Consider the following 16,727-nt stretch of genomic DNA (forward strand, 5'->3'; position numbering starts at 1 on the left):
CAATGTGTTTTAAGACAGCCAGTGGGTTTAATAAAGGTACAGTGCGTACTTGACAGTAATTTAGTTTAACAATGTGTTTTAAGACAGCCAGTGGGTTTATTAAAGGTACAGTGTATACTTGACAGTAATTTAGTTTAACAATGTGTTTTAAGACAACCAGTGGGTTTATTAAAGGTACAATGTATACTTGACAGTAATTTAGTTTAACAATGTGTTTTAAGACAACCAGTGGGTTTATTAAAGTTACAGTGTATACTTGACAGTAATTTAGTTTAACAATGTGTTTTAAGACAACCAGTGGGTTTATTAAAGGTACAATGTATACTTGACAGTAATTTAGTTTAACAATGTGTTTTAAGACAACCAGTGGGTTTATTAAAGGTACAGTGTATACTTGACAGTAATTTAGTTTAACAATGTGTTTTAAGACAACCAGTGGGTTTATTAAAAGTACAGTGTATCCTTTACAGTAATTAGGTTTGATAAAATGTGTTAAAACAACCAGTAGGTTTATTAAAATTAAAATTGTTTCTATTACTGTAAGTTATAAATAGTTACAGAAAAAAAGAACAATATTAACGTTTATATATATGTATATACATTTACGTAGATATGTGCTGATATAAAAGTTGCCTTAAGCAGGCTTGTATTTATTTAAAAGATAACACAGCAGTCATTTCATTAAATTTTGAAATATAAAGGAAAGGGGGGCGTGATATATCATCTCCCTATGTTGATTGGTATTTTAAGGTCCAGACAAGTCTAGACATTTAAATTTAAATAATGTATGAGATTTTAACATTTCTATTACAGATTTAGATTGCTGTCTTATGTTTAATTTCCCGGTGAAATTGAGCTGAACCTTGGTTGAACAGAATACTTCGGACAACGCATGAACAAGCATAAATCAGATTTCCAAAACCATTATGATTTTTGTGCTTCTTCAACCAACGTTTTTCGTGATTATTTTATAATTCTATAAATAATTCCGTTTCTTTTATTGTTTTAGAAAAAAAACTCGTATTGATTTTTTATGTAAGGTACTTCGTTAGAAAATGACATTATACTTAGAAAGCAATGTAAGCGTTAATCCTTTTAAGTAAAAGCAATCAGGAAGAAACAGTTGGGTTTAAAGCGCCCTCTATTAACAAGGGAGAAACATTTGGGTTTAAAGCACCCACTATTAACAAGCGACTTTAGGCAAAAGAATCACTTGTTATAGAACTTCTTATTTATTTATTTTTGGCGAAGTGGCTAAAGTTTTAGTTTACATAAAACTGTGTGTTTGTGTATTGATAATGTGAGTTATAAAGCGGCTTACAGGGGATCGAACTTACTGTGACCGTAGACAATATTAAACTCATTAAATTGAACCCAAAAAATTCTAGATCATTTCTAGTGATCAAAGAGTTGTGGGTACTTTTGTAAAAAACGTCGATAAGACCTATCAGAGTAAGTGAAAAGACCAGGCAAACGTTGTTAGTTATGGCTCATGATCTTTTCTAAAAATATGAAAAGTTGCAATCCGATACACTGATGGTAAAATTAATACGAGGAAGTTGTGACTTGTGGTAATAAAAAACAACAACATATTCTTGCCAGAGAAGTATAATAAAGGTGTTTGCTCGTTTCTCAGTCTGACTGACCAGTGGCCAAGTGTGATAGTATTTTTGCTAGTGAACGCGTGTTAAGTTTTGTGTCTAATAATCCCCTGATTTAATGTGTGTTATCAATAATCATCAAAGCAAGCTACCAACATAGATCAGAACTAAAAGATAACTAAATAAGTAGTGTAGCTAATTTAAAACATTGTTCTTACTTGTAATAATTTAAATATATCAATTCATCAGTTGGGTTCACAACCATAATCCCAATAGTATCTCATATTTTTAAATTCCCAATTTTTTATTTATCTTGTTTGTTGGCTTTTTTATGCCCAAATATGGGCAAAGGATTACTTGATATGGTAGATAACTTTATACAGTGTAATGATAATAAACATGAGTTCGTAGCTAGATGATACGGTTCATGATGATTTACTGCAGCTATTGACTATCTTATCGCATTAGTTCGAGATGTAGAGTATTAATCTGCAGCTGGAGATTGTCATGTAGACTTGTTTGAGAATATATTGAGCATTTATAGTTTCTGTGTAACTAAATTCTCTATACATAATGCATAGCAATGGGCAAATATATGCCTAGACTAAGAGACACCCCAACTAAGTGTGTATAAAATTTTACCAGTAAAAAAGCAACTTTTTCAAATAAAACATATACGTTTAAAACATCACTTTAAATAAACCTTTGTGTCTTTTATAATAACTATTCTACTGATGTGTGTGTAATAAAATGTAATATTATGTGTATTGATTTTTCTTTACTTCTTCACTTTGCACATAATATAGGGATTGCTCCCTAAAGATACCGATTGTATAGTGTACAAAGCATTGAGTATTCTAGAGGTTACAGTAATCTAATGTTCATCTGTTCATTAGCAATTTCTGTTTCACCCTGTACTTAAGCTTTTTAAAGGACCACCAAATATTCGTAAGAAACCTAACTTCTAGGGGTAATGATAACATCGTTTATACTAGAATTATGGTGTGTTTTAGCTTATGTAAAATATATATGAAACAAATGTACTTTTCAATACCCCTAAGACATACGTGGTACCTTATTTAGTATTTTACAAATTGTTTGGGTGCAATATACCAAGCTGTTTTTGTTGTATGCTGGCAAGAGAATAATAATAATAACAACAAGAATTACAAACGGATTGTTTTCAGCGGATTTTCTTTTCATTGTAAGTCTAGCGTGCTTTTTTTGTGCATTTTTATACGTGTACAGCCTTAGCAGTTAATAATAAAAGTTTGAACGTGTTATTTGAACTGAATCTTTACCGTTTGTGTTGCTTTTTGCCCGAACGTTCAATTAGGGTTTTGTGCAATTCCTTGCGATCCCTATTATGAACCACTATCGTGGCTCATGATATATAATGTAACTTCATAAGAGAGAAGAAAACATTCATGAACTTGCATTTAAATGTATTTCAACTAAGGTTTAGATATGCTGTGTAAGATTCGCGGTAATACAGTTATATACACAAGCAAAAGTGCCCGTCCCCAGTGACGGGGAAAGTTTAAGTTAATCTATCAATTTAAATTACTTCTTGGATTTTAAAAATGTTAATTGTGTTGCACTATTGGTTTCACTCAGAGCCAAAGCTCTCAGCTACTTATACCGTCCACCGCGAAAAGTAATTGTTGAACATTTCAGTCATGCTAAGAGCCGTTCAACAATAACATACAGTAAATCGATATTTTTATTCTTTAAGTTACGTCACATGTGAATGATAATGTGATTAATTCCTAACAATTAAGTGTAGAATATCCTACTTGTGAAATGAAATTTGGTATCAACATTATTCATGCCTGTTCTCCCGTCATTTCAAAAGTGAATGTTGTCAAACGCAATGCGGGAAGGGTTCATCGTAAACGGGAGACAGACGAACGCTCGGACAAACGCAACGGTTCGCAATGTATGTATATACTAAGTATGGAACTATTGTACCTCCGAGATGTCGAAAGAATGTGTTTTGTGTTATTACGACGACATCGTTTTTTCTGTAGATGTATAACTTGAAATCTATTTATTGGGTTTTTCTGTCCCTTTTTAATTCACCATATAGTAAACTAAATTAACTTAGGTGTGTGTAAATAATGTTATGACATTTGTGAAAAATAAATCTGTAACATATATATTCGTAATCACTAAACAGTTGGTCCACTGTATAATATCAAATAACGAATTAGGCACAATGTCATAACATTATTCACACACCTAAATTAATTTAGGTTTTCAGGTTACTAGATGGTGAATTAAAAGGACTCAAAAACCCCATAAATATATATACTCTTCACCATTATAAGAGGCCTAACTGTATTCTTTGGTTTGCTAACCCAAAATGTGCCAATGAGCCTTCAATAGGTGAAACTGCAATCCACGGCAGAGGGTATGGCCAATCAAAGAACTCACTAGGCCTCTACGTCACAGATTCTATTTTAAATTTTACCTTTGGTGAAAAAAGAAAAGGAATCTGTAACACGTATATATACATTTTTAAAATATTTTGCACAGACATGAGTAACATGATTTATTCAAAACTTGGTTTACACGATTGTGTGTTTGTGTTCTAAATAACCTATACGTTTGACGAGTCGTTAGAGGGCTGGACGTGCTCTGACAGTTAGCATTCCTGGGGTGTGCGAATCCGAGGATTCGTGGCTCGCGTCCCCTTGTCGCAAAAAACTTGCTGCGGACTCTGGGGCCGTGGACGCACTGTGAGAATGACTGTAAAATTCCACTGTTTGATCAGACAAGAATTGGTGGTGTATGCATTCTTGTCTTCCGTTCAACATTAGGGAAGGCTTTACGCAAATATTTTTAGTATAGCCTTGTGAGATAACTATGAAACTTACCCTCGTTCGATTTTTGTGGCCATAACTCATATCTGATGTTATCGTGGAAAGTTGTGTCCGTATGCACGTCATGTACTTCCATATGGCTAGTACAAGGTCAAATGTCACAGTTTGATATATTAACGCGAAAATTGTCCAGTGGCTCAGGGGTAAGCATGAAGGTTTATGACCCTGAAGTTCCGGTTCGATCCTTTCCGTATGCACAGCTCTGATAACCCATTTGTTCAGCTTTGCATTCAAACAAAACAGGGGACAAATTTAAGATAAATTTTATTCAATTAGAATAAAGTTTACACGAGTTTTTTTTTTCAATAAACACGTTTATTTACGTCAAAAAATTTGTAATGAAACTAACAAAATCTGCCATCAAGCAGAGAACGCATGGGACTATAGATAGAGATGTAACTATCCTTTCAGAGCCGTGGTTGACGGTGGATTACGAAGGAGTAGAGGCAATTTGTTACAGTTCGCCGGTAAAGTTCAGATGATTGACAGCGTGCTCAGTCTACGACCTAGCTATGCACGTGAAACAAAACCAGTTTTCTGTGGAAATGCTCAACCTTGAATTTTGGGATTAGTAAGTTGTATATAGGAGACTTGGAAAACGCACGGAGCGGGTATGTGTGTCAGGCCTCGCGTTTCTTTTTCGGCACCAACTCTTCCGACAGCGACCTCTGCCTACTTACGCATACCTTGAATTCCACTCGACTACAAGTTGTTAACCCTAAGATATTGGCAAAAGTTTACTGCTTCTGTTTCAAGTCAGTACGTGTACCTGATAACTCCAGCTTATGAAGACAAGTAAATTAATAATAATACCATCATCAGCATAATTTACTACAGTTGCATGTTCACAGAAGCGGTTAAAAATGTTTGAGTGGCTACAAACACAGTGGAACACAAACTTGTAAAGTAGGAAAACATCGCCATTTTTTTCTTTTTCTTTTTACATAATAACCTTGCTTGAGAGTGCAACGTTTCTTGGTTATATAAATAAGAATAAAAGTATCACGCGAAAAAGCTTCGTTATAGTAACACGACAGGTAAAACGTTACCTCCATATTTTCGTGAATTTAAACCAGTAAGTTTTTGTTAAAACGCTTGTTTGTCACTTTAATCTGCATTTGAAAAGCAGACATGTAATATATATTCATGGTTCACGTCCCGATGCCAAAAAAAAACGCTCCCTCCTCACTTTTGGACCATGGGTATGCTATAAGAGAGACGGTCAAATACACTATTTGGTCAGTAAATAATTGTTGTGGGTTCTATTGACCTGCTGTTGCACATGTATCAGATCAAAATTAAGAAAGGCCACGCGTAACATGTGCGAAAATTCTAAAGCAGTCATTAGAAAAAAGCGTCCACAAATATTACCATTACTCCGTACATTCTAAATTAAAATATGCATATTTTATTATTATTATTTCAAGTCTTTTTGTGGGCACATAAAGGGATCAATTCAAGGTCTCCTCGCCTCCATACTGACTGTATGTCTATCAGTTTCACTTGTTACAAACAACCCACAATTGAGAACGTCGTGACTGTTATGGGTCTCTCGTAATAAAGACCTAATGGCCTGTTTATTGTCAGACTCCGCGTATCATAAGTAAAACATTAATTACTTCGATGATAAAGTTGTGACGACCAACCCACTGAATGCTGGGTAATAAGTATACCGTTAGTGTTTTTAAATCTCAACGTGAAATTGAAGAAACTGAGACCACTGCGGGCTACCGTAAGAAAGTACAACAATCTACTTCAAGAGTAAAATATGCGCGCGCATGTTCTTATACCAGCTGTATCTAGTTATTTATTATTGTCCTCGGAAACTAAATAAACTTGTTAGGTAAATATCATATTTCGACTTGTTTTTATTAAAATAAACAAATAATTTTAACGTCCAACATTTTACAGCGTTGACGAAAGTGTTAAAACGAAACGTCAGGCAGTAAAACTTTTCTCACTGGAAATTGTTTTTGATTAACACAGTGATACTCCAATGTGTACCACCCACCATCTCCTATTTCAAAAACGTTCCTTATTTTGTATACTTGTATTCTGTGGATGGGTATTTCTCAATCATTTTATCTACAAACTCTTCTCCGAACCTGTCAGTTCGATACTGGAGTAGTGACGTCACGCTTGAAGTATCAGAGTGAAATAACTGACGTCAGAGGCAGGCATGAAAACCACAGATAAACTTTGTGGGTGGACAGACAGATATAAAACAGAATTATAAAAACTTTATAACACATGGAGTGTGCATCACTGTTTTCTAGAATACACATAACACGTGTTGGATCATCGTTTTCCAGTTTGATTTGTTATGAATTTCGCGCAAAGCTATACGAGGGCTATCTGCGCTAGCCGTCCCTAATTTAGCAGTGATTGACTAGGGGAAGGGCTAGTCAACACAACCCACCGCCAACTCTTGGGCTATTCTTTTACCAACGTGTAGTATGATTGACCTTCACATTATAACGCCCCAATAGCTGAAAAGACAAGCATGTTCGATGTAACGGGGGGTTCGAACTCGTGACCCTCCGATTGCCAGTCGAGCGCCCAAACCACCAGCCCATGCAGTCCTTTCGTTTTCTAAAATACACCGTTTGGATCATCGTTTTTTACAGTATACAATGTAAAGAAACTGATTTTATTCTTTATCACACTTTTATGTGACTCGTGTTATTAGGAGCCTTTTACGAGTTATGGATACATAAACAATTGGGTACATAAATAGTTTAGAAAAATGTGTTAAAAAATCATGTGGATCCCATCTATTAATCTGGGTTTAGACATCGACAGCTTCAATAATATGCATACGAATCTGCTAAAATCTAGCTGTCATTCGGAGTCGTTAGGTGGCGCTGTAACTTATATAAAAGCTTTATAAATATACATCGCGTCCTGTGGAACAGGAAGTCGGGAAGGTAAAATGAAAATATAGACTAGATCAATGTAGTAAAGTAAACGGAATACTTGCATATCATGTTAAAAAAACTGTCAGCCTTTTTCTCTTCCTTATAGTTTTTAGCGTGGATCACCGTAGTTCTGCACATTATCCTGCTCTTATAATGGCTTGTCAGGCAGTCATTGTGAGTATTTCAAGTGTAGAGAACGACAGATGAAATAAATGCAGTAAAGAGAAGATGATACGGTTAGGTTGTTGTTAAGCTAAAAGCTACACAATGGGCTATCTGTGCTCTGTCCACCACGGGTATCAAAACCTGATTTTTAGCGTCGTGATGGTGCAGACTTCCTGCTGAGCCACTGGGCGGGGAATGGGGGCAGGTGATTCGGTATCGAGAAAAAAGCGGCACAAACCGAGTAAATTATTAATTTCCAAGAAACACGGTTTGACTTTCAAGATTCGTACGTTGTCACCCGTTTCAGTTGTCTTAATGATGGCGGTGCACGTGCCATGTAAAGAAACTGCGATTTTTGTTTTATTTGTTTGCTGTAAACCGAAACCAGAGGGAGGTGTGTGAAAAGCTCGTACATCGGCCCATTTTTAACGAAGCCTTCTATAATTCACGCCCGAAGCACAGACATTTAAACTTGCCCATCCCATAATCTCACTTTTCTTGCTTTCCAGCTTATATTTTTATGCTTTCTGCGTGACCGTGACTCTTTCATTGACTTTTGTACAAAATCTAAGAACGTTCCTTGCGGGTCTACGCATGTTATTATTTTCAGATTACATGAATATATATATTATACAGCTGAATAAGAAAGGATAAATTTAACCTGCCATCGTTGAATCTCTGTGGGAACAATGATTGTCAGAACTAACGTATACCAAAGGTTAAATGTACAATTTTTGTAAATTCAGCAAATTGAAATCATTAGTCCTTTTGAAAAGACGATGAAAAAATTCGGTCTCTCTTTCATCTACTACTGGCGGTATAGCTTTCAAACGTTTATCAAGCAGAAATGTCGGATGGATCGAACTGGCCAAAATACCGGATATAGATTTGGGCTGGAAGGTTTTGCCTACTATTTGTACGCTTTCAAGCAATGACGTTAACGACAGTGTAACGCAAGCGCGCTGAGTAATCTGTATTCACAGTGTGTAGGTGGTAGGTACATCGTGTGATCCCTTATGTAAGTATCACAATATGTTCTTTAAGAGAAATGTTCTTGTTAAAAGTACGAACTAAAGACTATCGTTACATCTTTATTTTTATGTATGCATTGGATCTCTGTGTATATTAAACCGCAGTCGTCTATCAATAGAGGGACGAGATATACGGACACCCTTCAGAATTGATGTTACATTTACATTGTTTAATGGTTACGTTTTGGAGGGTTTACAAAGTGGTATTTCCGAGGTTTTGTAGCCGGTACTTTTCTTGCCGTCAGAGATTCTGTATTCAACAGGAAACACTGGGTCAGTGTCATTAAAAAAATATAAATTAAAATCCTCTCCACCACATGAAGTTATCCACATAGCTTTTCGTACATGTAACAGTGTTATTTTTTTCTTTTATCTTCCGGATTGTTATTTCATTGAAATAACCAGAATAGTTTATCCTCAGAATAAGTAAGTTCTTATTTTCTCAGAACATCCTCTAGAGTGTCTGGGTTTTAACCTCGTCAGACTGTCCAGGTTATTTCTGTAGACAAACTCATGGTTATATATATGTAGTATACTGTATTTGACGTATGCACGAAAGAGGTGTGTTATGAGAAAAATGGTCGTTACAAATATACACGAGAAACACAGACTTCGCTTTCCAGCTGCATATATTACGTATGTTAGCAAGTGTACGTGATTCACAAGTATAGGATGGTAATCTTATGGGCTGTCACACTAGTCCTGAAAGGTTGAAGGTTGTTGTGTTATAATGATGTTTTGTGTACAGTCGTATAGATGGTGTGTGTGCATGTAACGTAGGTCATACCAAGTTCTGTCATTTCGTAAGGAGACGTCGTGTACTACGTGCACTAATGTGTTATGTATTACAGGTTGATTAAAAAATGCACTGGGCTTCAACCATGAATGCGATGAATTAAGAATTGTACGTTCAGAGAGAGATATCTTGATATCACAGCTGCAGAGAACGTCGCTCCGCTCATATACCGAGTGGAAATGTAGTACAGTTGAATATTTTCCGTGCTCGAGTCTGTTGACAAGGGACAAGTAAATAAGCTTAAGTTGGTATCATGCATGTCACTTATCATCTAGCTTCTTTGTAAGAAAAATCCGTCCTTTGTTGTACGTTAAACGAGTCTCAACTGTCCAAACGTTCCATTTAGGTATAGGAAATTAAACCTTTCATTGCTATGGTATGATAGAAGTTTGCCTTGCAACGGCTAAGTCGTATCACGTGTGTGTGTGAATATATATATATATATATACAGTTAAACTAGAAAGTAATTACAAACCTCCAGATTAGGGTTCAATATTGGCTTAACATCACAAAATTACTTACGCAGGTTTTAAGAAATACTAGTTTTAAATAATAGCAATTTTAGCCAAATTTTCACTTTGAACAATTTCAAAATGCATTTCAGTAACGAATGAGAAATATGACTATATAACGCTGTCACAGTACATGGTGCGCGCGAGCTCCCTCCGCGGCATTGTAACATGTACCTAAGATATAAACACTATTTTTAGGGTCAGAAAGAGTATTTTTTATATTTTAGTAATTTTTTTTTTTATATAACATGAATACATTTTTCTGTTGTCTCAAGCGGTGTTGTAAGAACAAACTTATTTTTACGATCCCATTGTTAGATTTCTTTGCGGATTTTTTGTATGTGATCGCATCATAGCCAAGATATTAGAATAAAAGATTCGATTCAACACTTGTAATTGAGTTATACCGGTTAAAATGATGGGGTGTATATTATATGTATGGTGTTTTGAAATGTCACACACCACAGTGAACCTGTATGTATATAGTATTTGAAGAATATTCATGATATTACAAAAATACGTAAGCTCAAGAAGTATTGATAGAAATGAATAAAAACATTATAACTCGAGCGCTTTCGAAAGGTGGACCTTTCTTCTTCAGGGTTATAGGGTATTTGAAGAATGTGTAGTGTTAATGACACTGATTGAGTCCTTCGAATTATCCACAAACAAGCTGTTTCAATATTATAAATAAATATGAAGCCAAATATACGTCCGTTGTTTTGGTTTAGCCGGTTTTGTTGGCGGTTGGTTACTAACTATAAGAAAGAGAAATGTCGATTTTGCACGTGCACGTGGTGACAACTGACTTGAACTTAAACGAGCACGGCTTGAGTTTGTTTCTTGTGTGTTCGACATATAAAACATCTTCAGTGCGAAAAACCTTGAGAATCTTCCATATCTCGGTGAAATGTATTAATTTATGTAATCTATTTCGCATTCTCGCGGGTTCGAATCCCCTTCCCACCAAACATGCTCGCCCTTTCAGCCGTGGAGGTGTTATAATGTAACGGTCAATCCCATTATTCGTTGGTAAAAGAGTTGGCGGTGGGTGGTGATGACTAGTTGCGTTCTCTCTCTAGTCTTTCACTGCTAAATTAGGGACGGCTAGCGCAGATACCCCTCGTGTAGCTTTTCGCGAAATTCAAAACAAACCAAACCTATTTCAAATTCTACAACTGTGAGCAATAGAAAACTAGTTGAACTAAATGATTTGTATTAACATGACTTAATTATTTTATAAATTTAAAAATCTAGAAATTATTTGTTTCGTGATATTATTTATTGCGTTTCCTGAGACACTTTTCGGGTGGTGTTTGTGTTCGTAGCAAGCGAGATTTTAAACGACTATTTTATATTGCTAAAGTTACTTGTCTGTCTGTGACTTTGTAATGTATGTGAGTAAGTGTTTTATGTTACTAGTACCTGTTGATGTGTGTATGTATTTAGGTATTTGATATTACTGGTATTTGTGTGTATGTATTTAGGTATTTTATGTTACTGGTACGTTTGTTTTTATATGTATTTAGGTATTTTATGTTACTGGTACGTTTGATTTTATATGTATTTAGGTATTTTATGTTACTGGTGCCTTTGTGTGTTTATGTATTTAGGTATTTTATGTTACTGGTACGTTTGTGTTTGTATGTATTTAGGTATTTGATATTACTGGTATTTGTGTGTATGTATTTAGGTATTTTATGTTACTGGTGCCTTTGTGTGTTTATGTATGTAGGTATTTTATGTTACTGTTAAGTACGTGTGTGATATTAAACCGTCTTACTTTTTTTTCCCCTCTCCACACAGTTGCTGAAAATAAGTCTGAAAATCATGTGACTGGACGTTATGTATAGAGGACGCTGCAGGCCGACTCTGTCTAAGTAACTAACGGCAGTTGTTGGGAGAAGCTCGTCTGTGGCAGAGCGTACCGCACTTCATGATAACTTCGCACGTGCCATGGACACGTGGAATCCAAAGGCACGGCCTTTTATCCTCAGGCGTCAAACGTCCGTGTTTTTTATGTCAAAGCATTATTGGCGTCAAGTCCCTGGAAAGCGAGTTTTGTCCAGAATCTGTCAGGTTAGTGTACGATAAAATATATTTTATAATCGAAGTGTTCAACGAATTAGAACAACTTCATTGTGAGATCGTTCTCACAACATTCATCTTGGTATTGGCAGACAAATGTTGTTCAGAGTGAATTTTAATAGAAACCTATGGCCATGGGCGTCCGAAGAATTTTTTCTAGGAAGGAGCAAAGTTTTCCGGAAATGGGGGGGGGGGGGCAAAGTAGTGTGAAATTGTAAACTTATGCTGAAGGAATAAAAAAAAATTATGTTTCTCACTTTCAAGGAGGGCAAGTACCCAGTGGCGTAGAAAGAGGGGGGAAAGGGGGCAGTTGACCCCGGGCGCAGGTGTGAAGGGGCGCAAAATTTCCTCTGGCCTATAATGCCTATTAATTAATAATTCTGCCCTCCCCTTGGATATAGCGCAACTGCCCTACGTTAAGTAAATACGACACAGTGTTACGTTTTTGTGTGTATTACGCTTGCGATTTTAACTTTTAAAAGCCGCCCACTGAAATACAGTGAGACCGAATTGACGTACAGAAGTAAATTACACTATTCCATCATTCATCTGTAGATCAAATACAAGTCCTAGAGTACAGCGTACAAGTAAGTGTATGTTCAACAAAAAGAAAATACGAGACTGATGTAACATATTAACTCGTGTGCAAGATTGACAATATATGCAACAGGCAAGGCCTAGATCTTGATCTAGTAAACATTATAGGCCTAATGTAGTGGTTTGTAATTGTATTGGCTGATTGTAAATCATGTCTTACACCAACTAATGTACTTTAGGTCTGATTGCAGTTATAACTTTATTTCTAGACCCTAGGTCCATCATCATACAAATTGTAGCCTATATTATAGGCACTCATAGACCTATACTAACTATTAAACTAGGCATTGCACCGGGACAGATCTAATGACTAAGTTAATAGATCTAGATATAACATTTGTTCTAAAAGTTAGGCCTAATAAATCTAACTAAAATTGATGAGGCAAGGTTATATCTAGATCTGGATAGATTCAATACAAGGTGCTTTCAATCTATGCACCCAAACCTAAGGTCTAGGTTAGATGTATAAAGTTAAGTTTCTGTCATTATTATTACATCTAGATCCAAACCTAAGACTAAAATGATGAAAATAACAGGTCTAACATTAATGTTAGATCTAGATGTACTAGCGACTTAATATTGGAACTGTAATCTAGCACCACTAATTAGTTAGCCTATATTTAAGTTTTTTCATTCTATCAAAACATTTAATATTAAATATAGCCTTTGAGCCTCTAGGCTTATATTATGTTATCATTACACCCTTCTCCATAGTATGTGTAATTTTCATTTGAGCAATTTCAGACTTGTCTCCTGTAGTGTTCGTGTAGTTAAATCTATCGAGTTTTTAAATGTGATTTAGCAACTGCCAGTAATTTATATGGTGCTCATAAGCATGATTTACCAGCATATACACTCATTTACATTGATTTTCTTGTACTTTTGCATTTTTGGAGAAATCTTTTACCATCTATCAATCGAGTGCAGAAACGTCTTCAGGACCCAAAAATTAATTTTAGAGAAGCAGCTGCTGATCTTGATTCTTTGAAAGAGAAATTGATAGAATCATGTGAAAAGTTCTGTCAAGAAGCACTTAAAGTGGGCAAGAATCAATGTGAAACATGTGGATTGACCATTGGAAGAAGAAAAATACGTCGTAAACGAATGCCAGGTGAAAATGCATCCGATGCTGGATTGACTGCTGAAAAGGAAATTTATCGCATCATGAAGGATGTTATTGATCACTTGATTACAGAAATAACAGGAAGATTTTCTCGCTTACTAGATTTAGATTCACGGTTTGGATTTCTACTAGATGTGCAAAATATTGTTTCTGGAGATTTCAAAGACGGAAAATTGCAAGAAAAATGTTCTGATTTAGCAAAGAGCTATCCAGGTGATATTGATGGAACAGAATTGTACAGAGAAGTTAAAGACTGTAGAATGTTGATAAGTAAAAGAACACAGACCGATTTTCATGAACCAATGGTTGCAACTGATTTGCTAAAATTTATAATTTCATATGGTGAAGATCTTTTCCCAAATTTAAGAATTGCATTGCAGATTTTGTTAACAATTGGGGTTTCTATTGCTAGTTGTGAAAGGTCCTTCAGCAAGCTGAAGTTAATTCTTACATACTTGAGAAACTCAATGACTCAAGAACGACTAAGTAACTTGGCAATATTAAGTATTGAAAAAGACGTACTTAGTACCTTAAATTTTGATAGTTTAATTGATGCATTTGCAGCAGCAAAAGCACGAAAGGTTCATATAATGTAACCATCAATACCAGAATGCTACCTGTACAAGATCTAGTTAAGTATATGTTCAGTTATCTATTTGTTTATTTATTTGTAGTTAAGCACAAAGCTACACAATGGGCTATCTGTGCTCTGCTCACCACGGGTATCGAAACCTGTATTCTTGGGTTGTAAGTCCGCATACATGCCGCTGTGCCACTGGGGGGGGGGCACAGTTTTGTAAACTAATAAAAATTTTTATTTGTAAACTTAAGTAGTATTTTATCAATCTGTTTTATAATCCATGTACATCACAAGTGACTGGCTTCTCATATAAAACATAAGTTTCAAAACTAGGGATATAACAGAAATTTATTCTGCATGCTTGAAAGATTACTCTAGCTATGTGACTGAACAATACTGGATGATATAAATATCAAAATGGTTTACAAATTATGTAAGTACACCTAGTAGGCTATACTTCATTAGTTCCAGGTTTACAGTTGTGATATCGTGAGATATTATATTGTGACTTTATTTTAGGCCTGTGTAAGGCGGTAATTAATTATTTGTTATTGTCATTAAGTGGGTAATGAGTCACAAAACAAATAATCAAAACATTTCAGTAGGGGCGCCAAAAGTGTCTTTGCCCCCTGGTGCTGAAAATCCTTGCTACGCCACTGCAAGTGCCCCTTCCCCCGTGCGGACGTCCATGCGTATGGCCTACGTACGAATAAACGTTACAGCAAAGAAAGAACATTTCATATTTTTGTTTGGTAAACCAAAACTCGTTATCTTAAGACCAGAAAAGAGTATATCGGCCTGAATACGGTGTTGTTGAATAATTATAATGGTCGATAAAATCAGTTTCAGTTTAATTGTTGAATTTGTAGTACGAATGATCGAGATGTTGAAATCTAAATTGGTCAACTGTGGTTGGATGGTTCAGTAATTACATTGTTTTAAATTTACTTGCTTAATAAACAGATTGCATTAAAATTAACGTTGCACATATCATGTAGACGTTACGCCAGTGCTTTATAAATATACTCATAGATTCCTTTTGTGAATGCTGTATCGTTTTGAAGTGCGCAGATAGCCCTCGTGTAGCTTTGCGCGAAATTCCAAAACAAACAAACAATCGTTTTGAAGTGACTACACATAGAAAATCGACGATTTCATTATCACGTGTAGTGTCGGGAAAACAGAATGTATAATTGTTCCGATTATTTTATGAATAACAGTTTAAATTGTTCAGAATTAAACAATACTTTAACCTGAAAGTTTCGGGCACAGTATCTATACGGAAATAGTCAAAAAAGAAAAGTGATTTGCGCTTGGCTACGAAAAGTAATAAAATGTTTTATGCCCTAAAGAAACTTAAAAACACGCAAAAATCTCATTAATGTAGTACTTTGAAATTGTCCGATATTCTTTATAAAGTAGTAGCAGTGTAGACTTGCTTAGTGATTGTTAGGATTGTGTAACAGCCTCTCAGTTCTTTGTTTCCAGAACTCAGATTGTGAAACAACCTTTCAGTTCTTTGTTTCCAGAACTCAGATTGTGTAACAGCCTCTCAGTTCTTTGTTTCCAGAACTCAGATTGTGAAACAACCTTTCAGTTCTTTGTTTCCAGAACTCAGATTGTGAAACAACCTTTCAGTTCTTTGTTTCCAGAACTCAGATTGTGAAACAACCTTTCAGTTCTTTGTTTCCAGAACTCAGATTGTGTAACAGCCTTTCAGTTCTTTGTTTCCAGAACTCAGTATCGATATCATTTACAACAATTGCGAAATATTTATTGACACTTTTTACATCCGTACAAGTATTTCATAACGTAAGTATCTTGGTCAGTAACAATAATACAAAAGTATGACGCGTACTAGATTCTACGAAAGTAATGCTACTGTTTTGCATTACATTCGAATATAAAACGTTTCGAATACGTTTGAGCGCTATAAAAATATAGCCTTTTATCATGACTGTTATAAGTGGTTCATTCCATTTGATTCAAAAATCATTGTACGTCTGGCGTAGTTAGTTTTTAACATTCTTCAGAAGCATCTCGTTCACCAGGTAGTTTTAGTTTTTAACATTCGTCTTACCTACATTGTTCACCGCCTAGTTATGGTTTCGAACAATGCTTTTCAGAAATATTGTTTGCATACGAAGCAATTACCATGTATTTATTATCATTAGAAAATAATTTGTCTCAGTCGATATCGGTGCTTCTCAACCTTTTCCAGTATCATTCATCTATGCAAGTTTTCCACAACACCTCATTCACCCCAGTTCGAAAAAAAAAGACAAAAAAGAACTAATTTAAAAAAGGAAAAATTCTTTATGATGACTTAAATATACACCAAACAAGGACTAGAATGAATACAACATAAAATAAATATATTTATCAAACTACAACTAGAATAAATAGTTAATAACTAATCACTTTTTTTGCT

General features: G+C 35.3%; 1 protein-coding gene across 1 annotated transcript in view; it reads left to right on the forward strand.

Moving 5' to 3' along the window:
* The window catches only part of LOC106465786 (protein O-linked-mannose beta-1,2-N-acetylglucosaminyltransferase 1-like), a 106,847-nt gene that overhangs the window by 47,459 nt on the left and 42,661 nt on the right, over nucleotides 1–16,727 (forward strand). Inside the window, exon 3 of the mRNA XM_013926019.2 lies at nucleotides 11,715–11,987. Coding sequence (XP_013781473.2) covers nucleotides 11,865–11,987 — 123 coding nt within the window. The 5' untranslated portion in view covers nucleotides 11,715–11,864. The remainder of the gene's footprint in view (nucleotides 1–11,714; nucleotides 11,988–16,727) is intronic.

Source organism: Limulus polyphemus, unplaced genomic scaffold (genome assembly GCF_000517525.1).
Source record: "Limulus polyphemus unplaced genomic scaffold, Limulus_polyphemus-2.1.2 Scaffold2050, whole genome shotgun sequence".
NCBI classification, from domain to species: Eukaryota; Metazoa; Arthropoda; class Merostomata; order Xiphosura; family Limulidae; genus Limulus; species Limulus polyphemus.